The following is a 26,197-nucleotide window of genomic DNA, read 5'->3' on the forward strand; positions in this document are numbered from 1 at the left end:
AAAAAAATTTTTTACTTATACTATGTTATGTCATAGTTATAGTTTGTTGATCCTGAAACAAATTTGAATTTGAATCGAATATTGGAACTTCCCCATAATTAAATCCACGAACTGTAAGTTGCCTACATCTGGCAAAAAATTAGATCAGCTGTTGACAATGATCATAAAAACTATACTTACACAGAAAATCAAGGACAAATATAATCGAACGATCGACATTTTTAAATCGATTAAATGGAATACAGGTCAGGCTTCAGCTTCCAAGAACCCTTTGAAAAGAAAGCAATATTTGAATATCACAAATTGTAATTTTCTAATTATATAATATTATACACAACGGTATTTAGGCATCCACGCCTTTCACGTAGGGATCTATGGAGGAGTATCACTGAGCCGCAAACCCTTATCCCTTCCCGCACGGCTCCCCCATGGGCCGATCAGACACCAGTACCTATATTCCTCTTGGTTTAGGTTGGTTCTAACGTATTTGTCTTTTCTTTTTACCAACCTTATAGCATTGCTTCTTAAAGATAATAGTGGACCTATAATTCACTACTTAAGTGAAGTGATTCTGTTCTCTTCTAAATTTTATGAAATCGTCTACTAATAGTTAATAACCTATAGTCTTCAAAATATATTTTTATTAGAAAATATTAAATGCAATCTAGTACAATTTGTTTTAATAATAGGTACTACAGTGAATATCATTGTGTATAGTGTGACGAATTTAGTATGGTGGATTTGGCATTTCCTTGCTGTACCAATCAACTAATGTACAATCTTTCCAGATATACTTCCCCTTCAAATCAGCATCCAATGCAGCAAACAAGGAGCTTTTGGCTCCTTCCTCGATACTTAAAAGACCGTTATGGCTTGTCATATCAGTTTTGACGTATCCCGGATGAACTGCATTGATCGAAATATTACGATTGGGCTGTTCTTCATCGAATAGTCTCTGTTGGATAATGGTCAGTGCAGTTACACCCACTTTGGAAACAGCGTAGGTGGAGTTTCCCCAGCCATCTTCTACGTGTGTGTTATTTTCTGTAGCTCTAAAACAGAAATGAAGCTAGAGTTTTGCGATGAATTGATACTTGATAAATATTTACTTTACAAACTTTTCAAGTAATTTACTGAGTTCTGGTATGGTTAAATCCTTTCTCGAAAATTCATTTCTGAGCTTCTCTGTCGGTATTTTAGACAGATGTCCTGCAGCGCTGGAAAGATTTACAACTTTTGCGTTATTCCTTAACAAAGGAAACAAAGCTTCACAAACTCTTAGGGTTCCAAAGTAATTGGCTTCTATAGTTTTTGATGCTTGGACAAATGGAGATTCTGTAGCTGCTCTCTATAACAAAAGTAACATATATCAGAAAAATATAATAATATAATCAGACAGGATGTCGAACACCAACCAGATGGAAGAAGAAGAGGAAGACTCGATAATAGCTGGAGAAGAACTCTAACAAGAAATCATGAAAGAATTGGCCTGAGATAGAGAGACGTCAAATAGAGAACCAGAAATTAAGAGGAATGGAAATGAGTTGTAGAGGAAATTTCGAAAGAATAAAACAGAAGAGGATGTGCTAATCCAGCCAATCATCGTTCTTTCACTTTTGGTCATTTGGCTAAGAAACGCGCAAGAGCCATCAATAGTCCGTAAGGTGCTAAGGCAGAAGAGAGAGAATGAGTGTGAGAGTTAGAGAGAGATAGAGAGAGAAAGAGAGAGAGAGAGAAAGAGAGAGAGAGAGAGAGATACCAGATAAGAGATACACGAAAATATAAAAAAAATACTTACACCAAAGGCTATTGCTGCATTATTGATTAGCAGATCCAATCCGCCATGTCTATCTTTAATAAAATCCCTTAATTCGTCTACACTGGCTTGGTTATTAATATCCAGTTGGTGAAACACTGCTTTCTTATTTTCTTTTTCTAGCTGAGCTACAGCGGCTTGACCTCTTTCTACATCTCGAGCTGTCAGATAAACGAGTCCATCAAATCGTTCACAGAGGCCTTTGACAATGGCATATCCTATTCCTTTATTCCCACCGGTTACCTAAGAATTGCAATATTTATTAATATTTTTATTAAAATTAAAAAAATTTTAATGGAATCAAAAGCCAAACAGACAACGAGCTCGCATAGTTTAGGCGTAACAAAAGAAAACCAGAGGTTTGGCGCCCTCTGTATTGCCTGTATTATATATTCAGGAAAATGATATTCCTTATAAGGCAAAGAGCAATACCGAAAAGTAAAAGTTGTTAAAATTTGTAATTTATTTGTTGTGTAGTAGGGTAAACCTCGCACTTTCTTTTTTGGAAAAACTGAACAAATCAACCCCTATAGGGACCCAATCACAGTCAATAAATTATTAAAATTCGGGATTGTACTTAGTTTACTTCTTCTTCTTCTTCTTATACTTGTTGTAGATCTGTCGATCTATTAATTCCAACGTTGAAGTATTTCTTGAGAGGTAGACTGCCAGCTATCTCTCCATCTTTTTGGTGGTATTCCCGTTGGACGCTTGCCTGCTGGTTTTCCTTCTGGCGCAATAATTGGTAGTCTGTGCTCCTCCATTCTTTTTACATGACTGAACCATTCTCTTCGTCTTTGCTTGTCCCATCTGACTACATCTTGCACGCCACATTGTTCCCTGATGATCTTTTTTCTTATTCTATCTCTTCTTGTCTTCCCTGCTATTGCTCTTAGTGTCTTCATTTCGGCTGTTCGTAGCATGCTTTTTGTTTTATTGGTTTCTTCTCTTGATTCGATGCCATAGGTCATGACAGGTCTGATGCAAGTTTTATAAATTATCTATTTATAAATTTATAAATTACTATTTTATTTATACTTTATTTTATTACTAATTTATAAATTACTATTAGTTAACTAAGAAAGTTAAAATAAGTGTATATGTACACTCACCGGCAGAGAAAACGGGCACCCCAAGAAATGGGTCATTTTTAATGTCTTGTATTTCCTAAACCTGATGTCCGATTTAAGTAATTTTTTTAATATGTTATAGCCTTATTCTTTATCAATATCGCTGTAATAATATTGTTGCTAGACAGGTACATTGTCATTGTATACAGGGTGTACGAATCAAACTGTGTTTTTTTCTCAAATTTTGGAACACCCTGTGGAATGTTCTAGCTTTTATAAAATACTGAAATTATAACCAAACTATAGCCTCAGGTTTTCTTAACATTCTGTTTTTTGATTCATTCACTTATGTTGGATAATAAAAAAAGTTAGGCACTTTAACAACTACCCCTGTTTTTCGTCAATACAGGGTGTTTTTCCAATAAGTACGGCAAGCTTTAAGGGGTAATTCTGCATGATAAAATAATGACAGTTTGCTTTATAAACTTATGCCAGCAAATACTTCGTTTCCGAGATAGGGGGTGTTAAAATTGTTCTTACAAACTGACGATTTATTTATTTCTCTAAAACGGTTTGTGATATGCAAATGAAATTTGGTAGATTTTAAGAGGTAATTATTGCGCATTTTTTGGCATACAATTAAGAATTTTATATTCACCATTGGGGTGCATACGGGTATAAATATTTTAGATACATCCCGTATGCACGCCAATGGTGAATATAAAATTCTCAATTGTATGCCAAAAAATGCGCAATAACTAGCTCTTAAAATCTACCAAATTTCATTTGCATATCACAAACCGTTTTAGAGGAATAAATAAATCGTCAGTTTGTAAGAACAATTTCAACACCCCCTATCTCAGAAACGAAGTTTATAAAGCAAACTGTCATTATTTTATCATGCAGAATTACCCCTTAAAGCTTGCCGTACTTATTGAAAAACACCCTGTATTGACGAAAAACAGGGGTAGTTGTTAAAGTGCCTAACTTTTTTATTATCTAACATAAGCGAATGAATAAAAAAAACAGAATGTTAAGAAAATCTGTGGCTATAGTTGGGTTTTAATTTTAGTATTTTATAAAAGCTAGAACATTCCACAGGGTGTTCCAAAGTTTGAGAAAAAAACACAGTTTGATTCGTACACCCTGTATACAATGACAATGTACGTGTCTAGCAACAATATTATTACAGCAATATTGATAAAGAATAAGGCTATAACATATTAAAAAAATTACTTAAAACGGTTTAGGAAATACAAGACATTAAAAACGACCCATTTTTTGGGGTGCCCGTTTTCTCTGCCGGTGAGTGTATATTACAGTATACTGCAAGAAGATTTTATTTATACTTTATTTTATTACTAATTTATAAATTACTATTAGTTTACTAAGAAAGTTAAAATAAGTGTATATATGTATATTACAGTATACTGCAAGAAGTTTAGGCCCGTGCAAACACACCATACCGAGCGATAAGATAAGAAGTGTCTACTTCAAAAGAAATTTTCATTATGTAAATATAACTATTAGTGAATTGGTATAATATTATAGGCGCAAAATGTCGCCTGTCAAAATGTTCAATGTGTTTTAAATGTTTTCATTTTTTTCGAATCCTGAGAAAACTGATGAGTATTTTTGAAAATTTTAAACGCAAAATGAAAGATTACATTATTACCGAGGGCCGAAAGTCCCTTAGAATAACCAAAAAGTTTCTTTTGAATGAGATATTTGAAATTAAAAGTCATACTAAATTTTCTCTTTGTTCACCCCTGTAACTTATTAAAATAAACATTATAGAAGTTTTCGGGGACTTTCGGCCCTCGGTAATAACGTAATCTTTCATTCTGCGTTTAAATTCTTCAAAAATACTTATTAATTAGTTTTCTCAGGATTCAAGAAAAAATTATTACCTACATTTAAAATACGTTAAACATTTTGCACCTATGTCCTTAATTATGATCTTAACACATGCTACACAACATAATATCAATACATTTAAATATAGAGGTGTAATTTTGTCCCAGTTTGGCTGCAAGTCCTGGCAGAATACTTTTGGATCATTGTTTACAATGACCAAAGTGACCAACATACAATGATAATGATAAAAGATGAAAGACAAAATATCTTTTGTAATTATTCTCTGATGTTGATAGTTTTAGACTTATAAACAGTTTAAAACTGAAAAAAGCACCAAAGATGACGATTTTCAAGGCTCAAAAACATAGTAAAAAATATCATTTTTGAAGTAACGAAGTAACTAAATTCAAGATCAAACCTTATTCTATTAGTTCTTGATAGTATTTTGGACATATTTTTATTTTAAAACATTATTTTTTAGTTGTTAATGCAGCCCGATCGCACAGTGTTCAAAATTGGTTAAAACGTGATCGACACTAAAGTTTAAACTATAAAAGTTATCTCGCTGAAAACTTGGAATATTTGAGGTATTATACCATAGAACTTTTCGACGTATCCTTTTCATACTTCGCACGAAGTGTAGGTACGGTACACCCTATAAAATGAGTTAAACACACGTTTATGGCTATTACCAGAGGCGTACGACAGGGGACAGTAAATGGTTGACCCTTCCTAAATTCTACGCCACTGGCGGAAATGCCATTTTAGCACAATTTTTCGATTCTCCAGTACTCTCTATGTAAATAACATATACTTCATTCGCAACGATAAAGTCATTAGTTTTCGAGATATTTGAAATTAAACATGTAACGGCACAGATATTTGATTAATGCATTGTGCCGTTTAATTTTAAACTACAAATAACTCTAAAATCAATAATTTTATCGTTAAGACTGAAGAGTATATTATTATTCATTCATAATGATAAAATCATAAGTTTTCTCGAGATATTTGAAATTAAAAATTCAGCAGCACAATACTATCTGACAAACGAGTCCTGGCGGCTGACCTTGCCCGAAAATACACAGCGATAAATGCACAATACGACAAGGTCACGCGCCACGTCTCGCTTGTTCGATAGTACATTAATCAAAATATCTGTGCCGTTACTTGTTTAAGTTCAAATATCTCGAAAACTAATGATTTTATCGTTAGGAGTGAGGAGTATGTTATTTACATAGAGAGTATATTCTCTATTGAGGAATAACACTGCTTCATCAACACTAAAAGCTCTTTTCGTAACCCTAACAAATAACATGTGTTTGGCATACACGTAATAACAATACGTACTTACGAGTGCGTACCCATTCAGACCAAATGCGCGCGGCGCACAGTGTTCAAAATTGAAGGAAACGTGACCGTAATTACAAAAAAATAATAAATCTGAGAATGCCGAAATTAAGGGGTTTGTTTGTACTACTCATGATGCAACTTCTCAGCTAAAATTGATTTTTTATGTTTGTTAGATCATTCATGATCAAAAGTACAAAATTCAATATAATTTTATACATCAAATTTAAATCCTCAAAGGCTGCCTTTTATTTTAATTATTACTTCATTTATATAGTAGCTAATATAAAAGTAATTCTTTGAGATAAAAGTGCATACCTACTTTAAAGATTAAAATAGCATAGTTAGCTTCACGGAAAGGTGATTTTGATATAGGTAATCGGCTGTCTACCTATATATAGTCTAAGAGCTAGTGAACCCTCCGACTAACGGTCGTCCTGTAAGGCTAGAAATTTGTCTAGTGATAATTCATAGCACACCAAGGCTAAAAACCATGACCTGGCAGGCATCAGCGGTGCACATGTATCTACCAGGTGAATCGAAAAGTGCAAATTTAGGGGGTAAAATAAACTTTCTCCTGTAAGGTTTCAATTTAAGTATTTGTTTGAGTAAGTCATTTAGAAGAAATGTGTACAATGACAGGCGATTCTGAAGAGCATAAGACCTTGCCAGGCGAGGGGAGAGATTAGGGGTTTTTCCTAAAATTATTCTTTTTGCATCAAACAAATTTTTTTTAGGTTTTTTGAATCATTCCGAACAAAAAAGGTCTTTAATGATTTTTTTCTTAAGTTAATAGATTTTGTTATATAAGCGATTGAAAATTTTGAAAATTGCGAAATCGGCCATTTTTAACCCAAAATCGGACATCTATCTAAAAATTTCAATGTTGCCAAGGTACGTAGATATTCTTTAAACATTGATTGATGAAATCCCGAAGAGTTTTTTGCAATAAAATATCGAAAACCCCTTTGTTATTTCAATTGCTAATCAAGCGGGCGCCACACTGTAGTATAAGTGAGGACGTTTGAGTTTGCATAAATTCATTATCTCGAGGATGGGAAAATTTCAAGAGAAATCCTCAGACAGGTCGATTTTTATTTTTGAATTAGGACTTTTTATATATGTAATACTATTGACGTCATCCATCTGGACGTGATGACGTAATCGATGATTTTTTTAAGTAAGAGTAGGGGTTGTGTGATAGCTCATTTGAAAGGTTATTTACTTCTCTATTCAGTAATATAAACAATAACATAATTATTTATACAGGTTGTACAAAAAAAATTTTTCTTCAATTTGTCAAATTGTATCAAAGTTAATTTAATAAAAAAAATTTTTTTGTACGCCCTGTATAAATAATGTCAATGTTTAGATTTGTGAGTAGAGAATTAAATAACCTTTCAAATGAGCTATCACACAACCCGTACTCTCATTTAAAAAAATCATCGATTACGTCATCACGCTCAGATGGATGACTTCACTAGTATTATATATATGCCAAAAAGTCCTAATTTAAAAACAAAATCGACGTGTCTGAGAATTTCTCTTGAAATTTGCCCATTCTCGAGATAATGAATTTATGCCAACTCAAACGTCCTCACTTATACTACAGTGTCGCGCCCGCTTGATTAGCAATTAAAAAACAAAAGGGTTTTCCGATATCGTATTGCAAAAAACTCTTTGGGATTTCATCAATCAATGTTTAAGGAATATCTACCTACCTTGGCAACTTTGAAATTTTTAGATAAATGTCCGAGTTAGGGTTAAAAATGGCCGATTTCGCAATTTTCAAAATTTTTAATCGCTTATATAACAAAAACTATTAACTTAAGAGAAAAATCACTAAAGGCCTTTTCTGTTTGGAATGATTAAAAAAACTTAAAAAAAAATTGTTCGATGCAAAAAAAAATAATTTTAGGAAAAACCCCTAATCTTTCCCCTCGCCTGGCAAGGTTTTATGCTCTACGGAATCGCCTGTCATTGTACACATTTCTTCTAAATGACTTTAAAATGATTTTAAAGTACAAATTCTGGTAAAATTTATAGTATTTTTTGAGTCGAACAAGAAAATATTATTAATTAGAAGTTTGTACAAAATAATATTAAAAGTAATTCCTTGTAAGTAACGTTTATTATACAAAAAAAACCAATAACAAGAATATAAACGGGATTCATTTTTTTCGAATCCTAAGAAAACTAATAAGTATTTTTAAAAAATTTAAACGCAGAGTGAAATATTACGTTAGGACCAAGGGCCCAAAGACCCTGAAAACTTCTATGTTTATTTTAATAAGTTACAAGGGTGAAAAACTAAGAAAATTTAGTGTGATTTTTAGTTTTAAATATGTCATTAAAAAAACTTTTTATTCATTCTAAGGGACCTTTGGCCCTCGGTAATAAAGTAGTCTTTTATTCTGCGTTTAAATTTTTCAAAAATACTTATTAGTTTTCTCAGAATTCGAAAAAAATGATTACATTTAAAATACAGACGTCAAAATTTTTCATTTTGTTCCTTTCCCCTTAAAGTTTGTCGCACTTATTTAGAAACACCCTGAATTGATAAACAATAAATCTAGTTGTTAAACATAAGCGAATTAATCAAAAAAACAAAATGTTAAGAAAACCGGAGTCTATAGTTAAGTTTTAATTTCAATATTTTATAAATGCCCGGTATACCATAAAAATTTAACTGGTTAGCAACAATATTATTACAGCGGTATTGTTAAAGAATTAGGCTATAACATATTAAAAAAATCACTTAAATCTGCCAACAGGTTTAGGAAATATAGGACATTAAAAATGACAAAATTTTTAAGTGGACGGATTTCTATATGCACGCAAGTTTATATTAAAATATATTATATTGAACTAAAATGATCTCAATAACATACCTTTTAATGTTCTTTATAATTTGGAGCACGAAATATTGTAAAATATTTCAGTTTCTCTGTAAATACAGTGAAAATTATTTAAAAACAAATGAGAACTGTCAGAATTAATCGGTCTACCAATAGATGTTGCCAAGTTTCAACTTCATGGCTTGTTAAGTAAAGGTGGATATGGCTGGACTCAAACGACTCGTGTACTTGGCGAATAATCATCGTCACTTGCGTATACTTGCCATGTCGTCTGAGTGGGTCTCGTACAATTATTTGTCACCCGTTCCCAACAACAGTTGCCTTCCAACTGTTGTCGGCAAAAATGAACCGAGTCAAAGGGATCACGATTATTCGCACACTTGCGAAGTAGATACATACTTGTCTATACTTACTTGCAGAGGCGGCCAAACGAAATGTATAAATAATTGGCATTTACTTCAACTATTCATTCAGACCAGTGCATTTAGCACTAAAAACACAGGAATAAATCGATTTTTAAATACACCACCTAGAGACTTGCTAGTATTGCATTGTTTTCAGGATGATGTCAGGAGAAAAGTCTACATATAGAAAAATGGGTGGAAATGCCTAATTAATAATTGCTTTTTAAAGTTCTTAAATGCATTAAAAAGTGCATAAACATGTCAAAATAAGCATATTAAGGTCCAAGTTTTGTTACTCGCGAGGTTTTTGAGGTCGCTGAACATGACTACGCTATCGGAACCTACCCCCGGTGCACCTGCTGGTGTCCAGGGTCACTGCTAGGTCACGTCATCTGGAGGTTCGAGGGCTAACGTCCCTAAATTGATGCAATCAGTTTACTTCGAGATTTGTGGAGTCGCTGAATACGAATATTCTATCAGCACCGACCCCGTAGCCCCTATTGCCCAGTGTCACTGCTGTAGCACGTCATCTTCTGGAGTTTCGACGGATTTCTGTACTAAATTAATGCAAACAGATTATACGGGGGTTTCGGTGCTGTTGAACACGAATACTCTATCAGAACCGACCCCCGGAGCACCTTGTGCCCGTGGTCACTTCTAAGGCACGTCATCTTATGGGGTTTTTAAGGTTTTCGGCACTGAATGCATGCAAATAGATTAAGTAGGCGGTTTTTTGGGGTCGCTGAATACGAATACGCCATCAGAACCGACCCCCGACCACCTGGTACACAATGCTAAGGCATGTTATTTTCAGGAGTTTGGAGGGTTTTTGGGCATCAGGTGCAATGGGGGGGTCGGTTTTGATGGCGTATTTTTGCTCAGCTACCCCAAAAACTCCCGAGTAATCTGTTTGCATAATGTAGTGCCGAAAACCCTCTAAAACTCTAGATGACGTGCCTTAGCAGTGAACCTGGGCACCAGGTGCCCCGATGGTCAGTTCTGATGGTGTATTCATCCTGCAGCGACCCAAAAACCCTCGAGTAACAAAATCTGGTACTAATACACTTATTTTGACATGTTTATGCACTTTTGGATGTACATATATCATGCACTTTAAAATGCAACTATGCATTTCCAGCCATTTTTCTATTGTTGACTTTTTTACTGGTGTCATCCTGAACACAATGAAAAAAGTTGTAACTTTCTACGTGCTGTATTTAAATATCTATTTATTTTTTCCTAAATGTCCTGGTCTATTTATTAGTAATCACACCACTGATTCATTTGTCAAGGCCAAATGTTTACGCTCGCGTACTTGTAAATTGTACACGTCGTGTGAGTTCCCTGTTTGTCATTGCAATCGCAAACTCGTATGCTTTCCAACGGAATGGGACGTTTCATCGCCGCCGGTTCATCGCCGCCGTTTCGATGCCGCCGGTTCATCGCCAGTCCATTTCATCGCCGGCCGTTTCATCGCCAGTTAGTCAGTTGATCTTGTATTATGGGAGATGACACGACACGACGTTAAATTCAGTTCAAAACTTATAACAAATAAATAGATAAAAAATATTATATTAATTTACTGTGCTATTTCTACTTCCCCTAAATTTGATACTAAACATTATTAAATTTGTAGTATTAAATTATATTTTATATTATAAAAGTTTAAAAGTCTATTAAAAGATTAAGGGCCGGTTGTTCGAAAGCTAATCAACAATGATCATTATCAAATAATTAATTACTGTCAATGTCAACTTTGTTTGGGTTGCTAAAACATAATTAATTACAATTCTGACACTATAATCAATTAATATAACAATAATTATTAACATAATTAATAATAAATCTCATAATTGTAATTAATTATGTTTTCAGCAACCCAAACAAAGTTGACATTGACAGTTTTGGTGACAGTAATTAAATATTTGATAATGATCATTGTTGATTAGCGTTCGAACAACCGGCCCTAAGTATGGCAACGGGAATGGTCGTATCTCGCATTTCCTAGAATTCCTAATTAATACTAAAAATAAATAATAAATGTAACTGTCGAAAATTGGTCGAAAATTCGGAAATATATCAGTTAGCGATTAACTGACTGTCGATGAACCGGCGGCATCGAAACGGCCGGCGATGAACTGGCGGCATCCAAACGGCGGCGATGAAACGTCCTAGACCCACTTTCCAAGCAGGCGAATAATTCTGCACTTGCGAAGTACACGAGTCGTTTGCGTTTGAAGTTTAAGGCTGTTTGAGGCCGGAATAAAAAAATATATAAGACAAACTGAGCAAAGGTGCGCAACTGAGTACATTGCGGTGCGCATAAGTTTGCATCGAGCGCCGCGCATCGCCCTTCTTCTCATAAAGAACCTTCCTAATTAATTATTACCAAGTAAAAAATATATTTTAGAATAAAACATGAGGAAAACCATAATTATCCGGACCCGATAGAAGAAGGTTTGAACTTGAATTTAGGTACTTGATGATTACAAAAATAATATTTTTTACTTGTGTTTTTGGCCCTTGAAAATCGTCATTTTTTCAATTTTAAATTGTTTATAACTTGAAAAAATCAACTTATACTAAAGACCTTTTTTGTTTAGAATGATCCGAAGTAGGTAAGTGTCTGAAATAATATCTGCCTGGGCCGATTTTCTTTTAATTTATAAAAAAAACACACTTTTATTATTAATTAGGGAAAAATTATAGTCAGAACCAAAATTAGATCGGGCCCCCCTTTATACTTATTGTTAACATGCTAAATTACATTTCTAATAATTTAATAAACAGATCGGTGCAGATCAACCTTACATCGGATACTCTACTAGGCAAGAAGATGTGTACGTAATTAACTAAATTTAAACGAAACAGAAAATATAAGCAGTACATATTAGTTTAAAAAAACTTGAGGAATTCTGATTAAGATTTACGACCCTACATCATTTTATCAAAAATGGGTTAGTATCGATCCTGTATCTATTTTTAAAATAATGTACCACTTAGTGAAAACTATAATAATTGTAATAATATAATAAAAAACTTACCACAGCAACTTTTTGCGAACTCATCTTGTCTTGATAGAAATAAAAAATGAGAAACTTTTTATCGGACTTCTAGATAAGAAGATAAAAATGTACTTATAATTCAATCAAAGTGAAGTTTGTAAATGGACAAGGACATGTGTATTTATAGAATTATAATTATTTTTCTCGTTTATGAATTATCAGTTGTAAGGCCATTATCAATGTAAGTGTCAATGGCCATTGCAACCGAGTCACATAAATTTAAATAAAAAAAAATTATCAATGTCAATACAAACAAACAGATGCTCGATTTGAAAAATTCCTAACTTCTTCTTAAATACTTATAAATTCAAATTTAAATTGAATCACCATATATGGACATATTTATTTACAACATACAAACATACTACATATCGATCGTGTAAAGGCCAAAGGGCGTAACCCTCAAAAATTTGAAGTTGAGATTTTTGGTTTTTCTTAAAGACCGACCAGAAATACACCTTCCGGACAAAGGTCATACCCCACCTATTACTATAAACCTAAGAATATCAGAATGATGTCATTTTGTACATTTGGCGGTTTCACAATTTCATCCCAACATTTGGTGTAACCCTCACGGCGTAACCCAGAACAGCTAATATCACATACCGGATAATTGGCGTAAGGCTACCTTTTCCTTGGCATCACCTGATCAAAATTTTTCCACGGTTATAGCAAATATCCTCCTACACAGTGTAGTGGAGTCACTGAAGGTGGATATGAGCTATTACCTCCGATTTCGTTCAACCTCCATCGATTTGCATGAAAATTGGTGAGTGGTTAGAGGATATCTCAAGAAATAAAGGTGACATGGTGCCAACTTGCGCTTTTACCCTGGGGGTGGATGCCACCCCTTTTCGGGGTGAAAATTATTTTATTAAAAATAACCCCATAATTAGATAGGGGAACAAATTCTAAGCAAAATTTGTTATATAAAGTTATTCAAATAAATCAAAACTTTTTGAGTTATTAAAGATCAAAAATTTTAATTTTTCTTAAGAAAAATGCATGTTTTTAACCGATTTTTCATAGATACCTCAAAAACTATAAGATTTTACAAAAAGTTATTATTACCAAAATTGAAGTTAATAAAAAATTAAATAAACTCCTTACTAAAAACCTTTTAATATTAACTAAAAGTGAGTTATAGGTAATTGAATGCATATTTTTTTCGGCGAGTGCCCAAATATAAGTATTCAAGCTTAAATTACGGGAAAATGATACATTCTACAACATAAACTTATTAAACATTTCTGAAGGTACTTAGAAATATCTATCAAATAAGATACCGAACAAGTTAATAGCATTAAAATTTATGCTCCAAAAATTTTTCATAACATTATCTTTTAAACATTTTTCCAAAAAATGTTATCGTTATTTTTGAGTAACTCCGTTAATTTTTAAGATATCAGGTTCACCTAAAAACTGTTTGAAACTTGTTTAATAAAACTTGTTTAATTTTGATGCTATTAACTTCTTCTGGAGCTCATTTGTTAGGTATTCTGAAGTGCTTTGATAAGTGTTTAGTAGGTATATTTTATAAAATGCATAGTTTTCTCGTAATTTAAGTCTGAATACTTAGATTTGAGTACTCATCGAAAAAAAAAAATATACATTCAGTTACCGATAACTCACTTTGAATTAACATTAGTTTAGTACTTTGAGTGAATAATGTATTCCATTTTTTTATTGTCTTCAATTTTGGTAAGAATAACTTTTTTGTAAAAGCTAATAGTTTTTGAGTTATACGTAAAAAATAGCTTTAAAACATGGATTTTTTTACGAAAAATTAAAATCTTTGATCTTTAACAACTCAAAAAGTATTAATTTATGTTAATAACTTAGTATAACAAATTTTGCTTAGAATCTGTTCCTCTATCGATTTATGGTATTATTTTTAATAAAATAATTTTCACCCCAGAAAAGGGGTGGCATCTAACCCCAGGGTAAAAGCGCAAGTTGGCATCATGTCACCTTTATTCCTTGAGGTATCCTCTATTTACTCACCAATTTTCATGAAAATCGATGGAGGTTCAACGAAATCGGAGGTGAAAACCTTCAGTGACTGCACTAGTGGTAATACCAACCAACATAAAGGAGATTCTGACGTTTACAGCGTAACCCTAATCAATAGTCGTACCAAAATATTTAAACAAGCCAGCCAAAAGGCGTAACCCACAAAATATGGTATAAAATTATTTTTTTCTTCTATTTGTATGTTCATATAGGGAGATAGTTGGTCAGCCCAATAGGTAAATATGTTTGATTCAAATTGAGACAGTCACCAGATGTCCTCACAATTTCTGTCAGGGTCGCAACGTCAAAATGCATAGACACTAAGATGGATACGATCCTATTCATAACACCCCAACTCACATACATATTAAGAAAAATAAATATATAGAATAGTATATTTAGAAATTGAATTGAATTAATGATGTCATGCTACTATACATTATATATATAATAGCACGACATCATTAATTCAATTTCTAAATATATTCTTCCATATATATTTATTTTTCTTAATATGTATGCGAGTTGGGGTGTTATGAATAGGATCGTATCCAACTTGGTGTCTATGCAATTTGACGTTGTGACCCTGACAGAAATTGTGGGGACATCTGGTGACTGTCTCAATTTGAATAAAACAAATTTTCCTATTGGGCTGACCAACTATCTCCCTATATGAACATACAAATACAAGAAAAAAATAATTTTATATCATATTTTGTGGGTTACGCCTTTTGGCTGGCTTGTTTAAATATTTTGGTACGACTATTGATTAGGGTTACGCTGTAAACGTCAGAATCTCCTTTATGTTGGTTGGTATTACCACTAGTGCAGTCACTAAAGGTTTTCACCTCCGATTTCGTTGAACCTCCATCGATTTTCATGGATACTGGACCGTTAAATAGGGACTTACCGCAGTTACTTGTGCAACATAAAAATGTGTCTTCTTTTTTCTCATTAATTTTGTACGGCCCAACGTACAAGACGTGATATCGGTCTAAGTTACAAGACTCGGCCGAAACGAAAACAACTGTGAATTTCACCTAATAAAACGGTTTTGTTATATTTCTCTCTATTATGTTTAACTACCTGTTAGTATAGGCATACACACCCCGTGATTTAATTTACGATATCTGTTAACACAAAAATTAAAAAAGATAATTATCTACCTATCCTATAAATAGTTACTTTTCACGAAATAAAACACTATATTTTTACGATAGCCGCAAATAATTTCTAACCACTTTCAACAACTAACTACAGAATAACAACGATTGTAGAAGAGCTTGAATTAAGAAACACAGACAGCTCGCGCGCAAAATACAAGAAAAATCGGGTGGCCCATGGTACAAGCTGGCCCAAGGTACAAACCTCTCCCCTAAGTCGAAAAATATATATAAACTATTTAAATAGTCAGTACTACAGTAAACTGACTTTTGTCTCTCTTCTCACAACTTAAAACACAACTTAACAACCATAACCATCATTAAAAATGACAACAACAGATTCCTTAACCACAGCCGCCCAAGGGCGGATCCAGGACCGATTTTCGGGAGGGGCCATAAACTTTTTTGGGGAGGAGTACCAGAAGTACGGGGGGTAATTTTTAAAAATTAGGGTTACAATGGCGAATTTAAGTCACTTTTCACACACTTTGAGAAGTGCCTTAAAACTCACCGTTCCTGCCATAGTACCGATTCCTACACATTTCTTCGGATCCAAGTGCAGTTTTTTCAACAAGTTTAATACTATTTTTCCAATGCTTCTCCTGCCAGGCCTTGTTCTTACCCTCTTTCTTGATTTTCACTAATTATTTTTAGATTCTCATAAGCGTCAATGAATTTGACAAAGTCTTCACGAATGTTGTTATTGTGTATGTATCGCAAATTTAGAGAAAGCTGTTCCACGTGGGATACGTCAGTCGTTTCGTCAAATATTATCTGTTCAATTATTTCTTCACCACAACATGTTATTAATTGATTTTGACTGCTGCTACTAATGCAAGTTACTCAGGAAGATGCTGTGGATAGGTGTTATTTAAGAGTCTTATCTCCTGATGCGATTTTAAATCTTAACACTGTGGTGCTAAGGCAAAACCCGATATGTCAAAAAACGTGATTTTGCAGCAGATGAGTTTAAAAGTTCGCGGTGTTGTTGTAATAGTAGACATATCGGAAACAATTTTATTATCTACTGGTTACATGGATGCGTTTAGCCATGTAGGGTTTTGTCATCACATTCTTCATCGCTCAATGTACATATTGGCATTAAAAACGAAAAATCGATAATTTTTGACATATCGGGTTTTACCTTAGTACCACAGCAATTCCCCTCATTCCTAGGTCCAGCATCTTCGTCCAGAAGTATAAGGCCATCATCACGATGGTCTCTTAGAGGAATATTTTGTCGACCTAAGAACACTATAGACCCTACTATTGGTTGTAGTCTTTATTTATTTTTTGTTTCTGTTTAGACCTCTGAGAGTTTATCTGGTTAATGACTGACTTTTGAGGGTTGCGATAACTTTTTAGAAAATCCAGCTCAACCTAACGCACTCCTTGTGGTATGATGTTTTTTCATGGGTTTATATAACTCCGTCTTTGCTCATGAGTTTGGCGAAAGATGTTAAAGGTTTCGTGACAACGCTTTGGGCTGTCATCCCGTTATTGTGACCATATTTTTCATTAAAAAAATGAAACGCAATATCTGTAAAACAATTCCTTTTGACTGTGCGAAAATACCAACCAACTCCTTTGTTCTAAGTGCTAGTGACCCAAGTAACGCTTCACTTCTTATTTATTCTTTGTGTGTATAGAATATGGAAATTTATACGATTTTGATGGCTGTCAAGACCGTTCTAACAATTGGCACTCTGTAAAATTATCAACATTTTGATTTATAAAAAAACCAATGAACTGTCAATACGGATGGAATAGGCAGGAAGACAATTAATGCAGCCACGATACAAGAAAGAGGTCCTAGAGAGAGACAGACAAGGTGCTGGAAACTTTGACAGGCCGTGTAATTTGAGTTGCCTATATCAACTTAAATCGGGGAAATATAAAAGTAAAATTCTAAATATAAAAGTAACATAAAAACATAATCAATGACTTCTTCACTTTATATAAAACATTCACTAAATTAAATAGTTTTAAAATTATTTAACTCCCAAATACTTTAGGAAAGTAGGTGTTTGTTTTTATAAATACAAGTTACAATTCTGAAAAGTATTTAAACTCATTTAAACACCAAGTATGGTACTCTGTACTCTATTTACTCTGTAAATACAAAAAAGTATTTAAATTTTGAAATATGTACTGCCAATCAGCCCTGAAAGTTAAAATATGAGGTCCATTCAACGAACTGTCAATACTGATTCAATCGGGTCCATTTATATAGGCAACTCAAATTACACGGCCTGTCAAATTCTCCAGCACCTTGTCTGCCTCTCTCTTGTATGTTGGTGGCAATCTCGCTTCACTATTTGAATGGGACAGGGCCATTCCATCCGTATTGACAGTTCATTGAAAAAAACCCAAAAGTCATTCTTGAAGCTTCTCCGCTACTTCTTTTTTTTTAATTCTAGACCAGAAAACGTATTTATCCCCTGTTTTGTACATATATATGTGTTTGAAATAAAAAACATTTGAACTGCAAATATTTAAATTTATATTATTCTAAATTCTTGGAGGGGGCCATGGCCCCCTCCCTGGGCCCACCCTTGCAGCCGCCATATTGGATAATTTTTGATATGTCATTGGAATACCCAGTCAGAGCAAACGAATAACGTATCTGCGCGTGGCGCTAACAATTTTTAATGAATTCGCGCACATTTACATTTACTCCCAACGGTGCCTAAATAAGTATAATTTCAAAAAGAAATGTAAATAGCAGTTGTAATGGGAAACTTAAACCTTTCAGTCATAGTCCTTTAAGTCCTATTGAGCTTTATACATGAATAACTTTTTCAACTGAGTCCAAAAAAATTGTGAATTTGTGAATTTGTGTGTGTACCTTTTTGATAAATAATTACCTGAATAAAAACAGTTTTAACAAACTTTATTAACACTAGAAAACTGATCTCGTAAATAATAATCACTAAGGCTAGTTTTGTACAAAGGAACTGCTCGGAGTGTTTGAGAATTGGCGTCATTGACATGTACAGCAACATAATCTCCAGCACCAAGTTCTGTCAATGTTTCACTCTCTTTGGAAGGAACTGGAGTCACTGGTAATATAACTCTAATATTATTATCATTTCTTCCTTGGAAAAACTTGTCAGATCGCTTGCTGTATCCTTCAATCAAAACCAGATGAGTTTTTCCTATTTGGGATTGATTTAGTTGGAGAGCAGTTTGACGAAAAACTTCTATCATCCTTTCCAACCTGAAAAAATTGTTCAAAAACCTTGTTATTCTAATAATATATTCTGTCTATTGTGCATTAGTTAGATCAATATTAGAATATTCAAGCTGCATATGGACACCCTACTACAGATGCCACATCGATAATATAGAGAAAGTCCAACTAAACATACCATCTGAAAACATCAATTATAGTGAAATTCTCAACTTATTAGATTTATCATCACTGGAAAATAGAAGATCATTTCTTGATTTAGTTTTCTTATATAAGATTGCTAATGGATTGGTTGATTGCTCAACACTTCTTGAGAAGATAAAATATAGAGTTCCTCAATGTAATACTCGTAGTAAAGAACTATTTTTTGTAGACTTTCATTGCACCAATTATGCACAGAACAAAGCAATTGGAAGAATGTATAAGGGGGCCAATAATATCGATATTGACTTTTTTGACTGTTCATTGCCTAGTTTTAAGAAAAAATTGAAAAAAAAATGCTAAATTGTATTTAATATATATACAGGGTGTCCCAGACTAATTTAGCCACGCTATATCTCTTCTTTAATATGGCGTACAAAAAATCATCCCCTAAATATTCATCCCTTAGTTACAACCCCTAACTTTAATTTTTTTAATAGCACCCTGTATATTTTTTTATGGTTTTGGATGTGGTCTTTTATCGTCTATTCAACACATTTTTTGAAAATAAAATCGGTTCGTAAATAACCAAGAAACTATCAGTTTATTTTTGTTAATTGTGTGGCCCAGACTAATTTATCCAGGCTATATTTCATAAACGAATAGAGATTTTCGAATGGGACAAGAACTGATCTATTCCATTTGTAATGCACTTTCATATGGCCTAGAAAAAATTCATCCCTAACTTACAGTGTGCTATTAAAAAAAAAAATAAAGTTAGGGGTTGTAAAGGGATGAATATTTAGAGGATAATTTTTTTTCTACGCCATATTAAAGTGTATTACAATTATGTATGTAATAGATTTTTGTCCCACTCGAAAATCTCTATTCGTTTAAGAAATATAGCCTGGATAAATTAGTCTGGAACACATAATTAACAAAACTAAACTGATATTTTCTTGGTTATTTACGAACCGATTTTATTTTCAAAAAATGTGTTGAATAGACGATAGAAGACCACATCCAAAACTATAAAAAAATATATAGGGTGCTATTAAAAAAAATTAAAGTTAAGGGTTGTAACTAAGGGATGAATATTTAGGGGATGATTTTTTCTACGTCATATTAAAGTGAATTACAAGTAGAATAGACCCCTTTTTATCCCATTCGAAAATCTCTATTTGTTTAAGAGATATAGCATGGCTAAATTACTCTGGGACACCCTGTATATATATATTTTTGATTTTTCAGTCTTTATATAGTGATATTGTTCTATATTTTAATATGTATTTATGATTGTGATACTACCTATACCTATTGTGATATGTGGTATTTTTGTAAATGGTATTTTTGGCTGTAAATAAACTATTTATTTATTTATTTATTTTATTTATTTAATATAAATATAGAAAATAAATCTATAAATCGAAACCGACACCTATCGAAGAGGTATACGCCATAGCTGGGATTGCTCCACCACCTATCAGGAGGAAGGTCACGTCAGAGGTAGAACAAAAAAAGCAGGAGACGGACCAAAGACACCCCTTATATGATCACCAAACTCAGCCAAGCAGACTAAGATCTCGGAAAAGCTTCCTGAAAACATCAAGATCCATCCCCAAAACGCCAGAAACGCGCTGAATACACCTATGGCAAGCGTCAGCTACCGCAACACATTTTCCTCCTTCAGAGGAAATGGCTGCTGGACACAATTTACCGTATCCGACTTGGAAAGCGCTGAACAGATTAATAACCGGCGTTTCACGTTGTGCTAGTAACCTGAAAAAATGGGGATACCAGGAGGATGATACCTGCGACTGTGGCGCGGTTCAGACCAGCCGGCATCTACTATCATGCCCAGAGATGAGAGAGACCTGCACAGAAGAAGACTTAATTTTAGCAAAGGACAGGGCCATCTATGTGGCCAACCATTGGAAATACAGAATTTAAAGTTGTTGGTGTTTCGGACACGGAAAGTAAGTAAGTATCTATAAATTATTGTAAAATTTTGATCAAATCATTTGAGCCAAAATTCTAACCTTATGTTACAACATATATCTCAACACGAAATTACACATATCTACATCAGTAGCGGCTCGTCAGAGGAGGAAAGCGAGGCATAGCTTCCCCATAAATTTTTTACACACGCTACACTGTTTTGTTTATCTTGAATCGCGAAAAACAACAAGCACTCTTATTATTATACGAAGTGTAAATTCCAGATTATCACTATATATCCATACGCACGGAGCATTAGCATTAGAACGCATGACTGCGTCTCAGTTTTTTCATTATTATTGTAGGCAGGACCCTGGGTTATCCCAAGATGTATGAACAGAGGTAAGAAGCTGGCGAGCCTCCATTGCTAATGCTCTGCGCAGCCCAGCAGCGTTTAAGGTGACCCGGTCTCCTAACAGTGTCATCCACGGTACCATCACACGCTGCCAGGAGATTTAACAATGGACTGGTCGGCTTCTTGCCTCCGTTGCATGCAACTCAGGACAACAAATTTTAGGGTCCCGACTACAAATAATAAAAAAACTAAAAGTGCGAATTTTGTTATGAAATTTTTCTACATAACAGCAAATAAAGGTAAACAGTTATACCTGCTATATTTAACTTCATCCGCAATATCATCCTGAAACCTCCTATGTGCAGTAGTTTTCTCCCGCATGCTATAAGGGAACAAAAATGCTGTATTGTACTTAATTTCATTCATGAGTGAGATAGTTTCATCAAACTCTTCATCGGTTTCTCCACAAAAGCCACATATAAAGTCTGAGCTTAAAGCAACATCAGGTATGAATTGTCGAATATGTTTTATTAAGTCTATGTATGCTTCTCTCGTATATCCCCTACGCATTCTTTCCAACACAGCAGAACTACCAGATTGTGCAGGCATATGTAAATTCTTGCAGATGTTGTGATGTGACTTTATCATCTAAAAAAGATTGTAATATATAAAAGATTATTAATAGATATAATAATATACATATAAATAATAATTGAAATCCTTACATCTATGACATCATCAGAAAAGTCTTTTGGATGAGGAGAGGTGAATCTAATCCTCATTTCTGGATTAACTTTAGCAACTTCCTTGAGAAGATCTGCAAATCTTAAACCTCCCTTCTTTGGTCTATATACAGTTTTGAACCCAGTAGCCAAACTAGTGACATTATCTATTTTATTGTCGATTGAAGTATCTCTATAGCTATTTACATTTTGACCCAACAAAGTCACTTCTTTTACCCCTTGGTTAGATAAATGTTCAATTTCACATATAATAGAGGAAATAGGTCGTGATCTCTCCCTTCCTCTAGTAAAAGGCACTATACAATATGTACACATATTATCACAACCTCTCATGATCGATACAAAAGCAGATATCGAGTTTTCGTTTAATCTTACAGGTGTAATATCAGCGTAGGTTTCTTCTAATGATAAAAGGACATTTACAGATTTTTGATTGTTGTCTGTTAAAGTCAATAATCTCGGAAGGTGTCTGTAACTGTCAGGACCTGCTACCAAATCCACTAAAGATTCTTTCTCCAGCACCTGAAAGTATTATAATAGTATAATTTTAATGTGTTTAATATTGTAATGTAAATATTAACTTAGAAAAGTGTATTGAATACTGTACGTTTGTTTTAAAGAGTCATTTTGTGTGACCTGACTAAAGCTTTTGACTTGGTCAGCCATGAAATCCTTCTAAACATTGACAAAAAAAAAATGAAATCCTCTTGCAGAAATTAGAAACTTTTGTTCTGAGAGTATTGAAGACATACAATCATATCTGAGAGATAGGGTTCAGAGTTGGTGTGGTGTTGTTCCAAATATATTAGCATAAGGCTCAGTATACATTCTTTGCAGATGATAAGGAGGTGCTAGAGATAGAGGGTTATGGTGGCACAACACAACTGAGCAATGGTTTGCAGCAAATGGGTTGGTTCTGAACAACAATAAAACATAAAATTCAACAAGTAATTTTCACAATGAGAGATGTGGGTGATATGAATAATGGAGTCAGCAAGATTCGATTTTTAGGAGTTCTTTTGGACTCAAAAATTACAGTGGTGCCCTCATATTATTAACTTGTGCAAAATGTGAAATAAAATTCTTTATTTGGTGAAACCTTTCAAAATGTGTCTCACTGGAAGCTGTAATTATGTGCTGCTAAGTATGATACAGGGTATTTGGTATACAGAGAAAGGCAGTGAGGGTCTTGCTGGTTTGGGAATTAGGGAGGCCTGCTGTCAGGCTTATAAAAGACTGGAGATTCTTACTGTACTGGCACAGTACATTCTAAAAAAACGTATACAACTTGTATTTAATTATCATTATGAAGCTCGTACTCTATATGAAACTCACCGCTATGCGGCTCCTTTCGTAACCCTCATACTTGCTTCATAATGACCATCATTAAATGCTCGTTGCATAATATACTATTAATGTTCTGCCTGAGAGTACCACAAACTTGCCTGAAAGGAAATTCGAAAAAGAAATTTTACAAAGTATTGATAAAAAATTCCTTTTAAGTGTTTACCTATACAACTCATAAAATATCTACAACCTAATTTTAATTGAGGTTTTGTACATCCTATTTGAAGTGTGTAAGATATATTTTTAACATGAATAAACAGTAGGTACATAAAATAATGGTAGATGAAGAAATATATCAAAAAAAGGAATCGAAGCTCCCCTCAGTTTATTTAACACATTCCCTGCCAGCCATATTTTTGTATATGTGCCTCTACGGGCCAATGTTATTATACTGTATTTTTTGTATATAAAGCCTTGCCGTTTGATTATTTTGTGAAAATTAATGTTTATTACTAACACAAATACTAACCTTTTCTTTAAGTCTTTCTGCCATACATCCTAAAATACCAACTTTCAGACTAGGTCTATCTTTCTTTCTTGTACTCTTTATACCCCTATAATACCTTAGCCTCCCCCAAATCTTCTCTTCTGCACTATCTCTAATAGCGCACGTCATAATAAGAATAACATCTGCATCCACAATATTTAGGGTCCGTTCGAAATTATTTTGCAGTATAGCCCAAACTATTTCAACATCGTTAACATTCATTTGGCATCCGTATATATCGAAATAAACCTTTCTTTTCTGTTGTGGTACATTCTGAACGTATGGTACTATCTCCTCTGATACTATCGGTGCTGTACTCGGCTTCAGTTGGCCGTTTTGTAGAAAATATGTAAAATTGGGGCCTTTAGTTAATTTTTTTGTAAATGATTCACTTGTAGAATTAGAAGGTAAGACATCTGCTTTTTGTACGCTACATCGTCTAATTAGGAATAATTGATTTGTATTTCTTAAACTATATCTATAAAAGTTTGTTATTTTGTTAGTAAATTGCATTATTTTTGCTAGTAACTTTTAGGTTATATTTATATAATTTTTTGACATAACCAATAAAAAGATTTCTACTTCAAATTCTTCTTTTTTTATATAGAATCTAATCTTATAAAATCCTAATGCGACAAGTCACACTGTCGGTCCGGTAGATTTTGAATTTTTACATCGTTGGTCTAAATTCAAATAGTAGAGAGGCAAAATATTTCTAATTTCACTTTACCAATTTTCTTTACTAAATATAAAATTGTAGAACATATAAAAATTGTATATTGCCGAAAAGTATAACCTGACTATCCACAGGAACAACCCAATCGACGGTAATATCGAAGAATCCAATTAGATGTAAATTAGTAGTGGACGACCATACAGGGTGTCCCGAAAAGATTGGTCATAAATTATACTACAGATTCTGGGGTCAAAAATAGATTGATTGAACCTCACTTACCTATATACAATAGTGCACACAAAAAAAGTTACAGCCCTTTGAAGTTACAAAATGAAAATCGATTTTTTTTCATATATCGAAAACTCTTAGAGATTTTTTAATGAAAATGGACATGCGGCATTTTTATGGCGGCAACATCTTAAAAAAAAAATTAAAGTGTAATTTTTGCACCCCCATAAAAATTTCATGGGGGTTTTGTTCCCTTCAACCCCCCCAAACTTCTGTGTATGTTCCAATTAAATTATTATTGTGACACCATTAGTTAAACACAATGTTTTTAAAACTTTTTTGTCTCTTAGTACTTTTTCGATAAGTCAGTGTTTATCGAGGTATTTTGAATATTTGTCGAATCCACCACATATTTATAATATGGTTAAGTACGATTATAGACCTGTTAATAATCTGAAAATTTATTTATAATTTACATTTTTAGGTATATTTTGAAAAAGAAGCCGCATCTCGATAAAATGTGACTTATCAAAAAAAGACTAAGAGGCAAAAAATTTTTAAAAACACCGTGTTTAACTAATGGTACCACAGTAATAGTTTAATTGGAACGTACACAAACATTTGGGGGGTTTAAAGGAAAAAAATCCCCATAAAATTATTATGTAAATATATTAAAAAAGAAGCTGCAACTCGATAAAAACCGGCTTATCGAAAAAATATTAAGAGGCATAAAAGGTTTAAAAACGTTGTGTTTAACTAACGGTACCACAATAATTACTTAATTGGAACGTACACAAAAGTTTGGGGGGGTTTAAGGGAACAAAACCCCCATAACATTTTTATGTGGTGGACAAATTTCACTATAATTTTGTTTTTAAGATGTTCCTGTTATAAGAACGAAACATGTCCATTTTCAATAAAAAATCGCTAATAGTTTTCGACATATTGAAAAAAATCGATTTTCATTTTGTAACTTCAAAGAGCTGTAACTTTTTTTATGAGCACATTTGCACTAAGGTAAGTTAGGTTCAATCGAACTATTTTTGACCCCAGAATGTGTGGTATAATTTATGACCAATCTTTTCGGGACACCCTGTATAATCGAACAGGTAATGGATTGTAGATACTTGGGTGTGGAAATACCTAGCGACAGGCATCTGTGGCAAGAAACAAAACAGCAGGCAACGAAAGCAGCGAGAATATCTGGTTTCCTAAAGTATATAATCTGGCGGACTAAATATATGAGCACCGAAAGCAAAGTCCGCATTTATGACATGTGTTTAGACCCGTACAGACATACGCAACTGAGACAAAGGCCGAGACAACAAAGACCAAACAATTAATAAGAACAACAGCGATGAAAACCCTAAGATCCATAAGAGGTATCACACTCAGAGATAGAATACGAAACGAAGACACATTGAGAGAGCTAGGCGTTCAAGACGTAGTGAGATGGACAAGAGCACGACGACGCATGTGGAGAGACCACGTAG

General features: G+C 33.6%; 2 protein-coding genes across 2 annotated transcripts; both read right to left on the bottom strand.

The window, feature by feature from the left end:
* Positions 1-621: 621 nt before the first annotated feature.
* On the bottom strand, positions 622-12,608 carry LOC126885313 (carbonyl reductase [NADPH] 1-like). Its single transcript, XM_050651836.1, has 4 exons — positions 12,400-12,608; positions 1,799-2,059; positions 1,110-1,348; positions 622-1,052 (listed from the first exon to the last, which is right to left on the bottom strand). Exons 1-4 carry the CDS (start codon positions 12,421-12,423, stop codon positions 728-730), a joined length of 849 nt encoding a protein of 282 aa, XP_050507793.1. The 5' UTR covers positions 12,424-12,608; the 3' UTR covers positions 622-727.
* A 5,864-nt stretch (positions 12,609-18,472) lies between these two features.
* LOC126885314 (CDK5RAP1-like protein) lies at positions 18,473-24,360 on the bottom strand. Its single transcript, XM_050651837.1, has 4 exons — positions 23,783-24,360; positions 21,949-22,488; positions 21,537-21,871; positions 18,473-18,816 (listed from the first exon to the last, which is right to left on the bottom strand). The coding sequence occupies exons 1-4, from the start codon at positions 24,311-24,313 to the stop codon at positions 18,480-18,482; spliced, it is 1,743 nt and encodes a 580-aa protein (XP_050507794.1). The 5' UTR covers positions 24,314-24,360; the 3' UTR covers positions 18,473-18,479.
* Positions 24,361-26,197: the final 1,837 nt, after the last annotated feature.

This window comes from Diabrotica virgifera, chromosome 5, assembly GCF_917563875.1.
Source record: "Diabrotica virgifera virgifera chromosome 5, PGI_DIABVI_V3a".
Classification (NCBI taxonomy): Eukaryota; Metazoa; Arthropoda; class Insecta; order Coleoptera; family Chrysomelidae; genus Diabrotica; species Diabrotica virgifera.

Bases quoted from the DNA above. Each gene is read 5' to 3' on its own strand.
- LOC126885314 (XM_050651837.1), bottom strand. From the start codon at position 24,313: ATGCAATTTACTAACAAAATAACAAACTTTTATAGATATAGTTTAAGA. The intron at 22,489-23,782 runs GTTAGTATTTGT...TAATACTTTCAG, and splicing joins CAGAAAGACTTAAAGAAAAG to GTGCTGGAGAAAGAATCTTT. The intron at 18,817-21,536 runs GTATAACTGTTT...CAATTTTTTCAG, and splicing joins GATGAAGTTAAATATAGCAG to GTTGGAAAGGATGATAGAAG.
- LOC126885313 (XM_050651836.1), bottom strand. From the start codon at position 12,423: ATGAGTTCGCAAAAAGTTGCTGTG. The intron at 2,060-12,399 runs GTAAGTTTTTTA...TGCAATTCTTAG, and splicing joins GTTCGCAAAAAGTTGCTGTG to GTAACCGGTGGGAATAAAGG. The intron at 1,349-1,798 runs GTAAGTATTTTT...CTTTTGTTATAG, and splicing joins ATGCAGCAATAGCCTTTGGT to AGAGCAGCTACAGAATCTCC.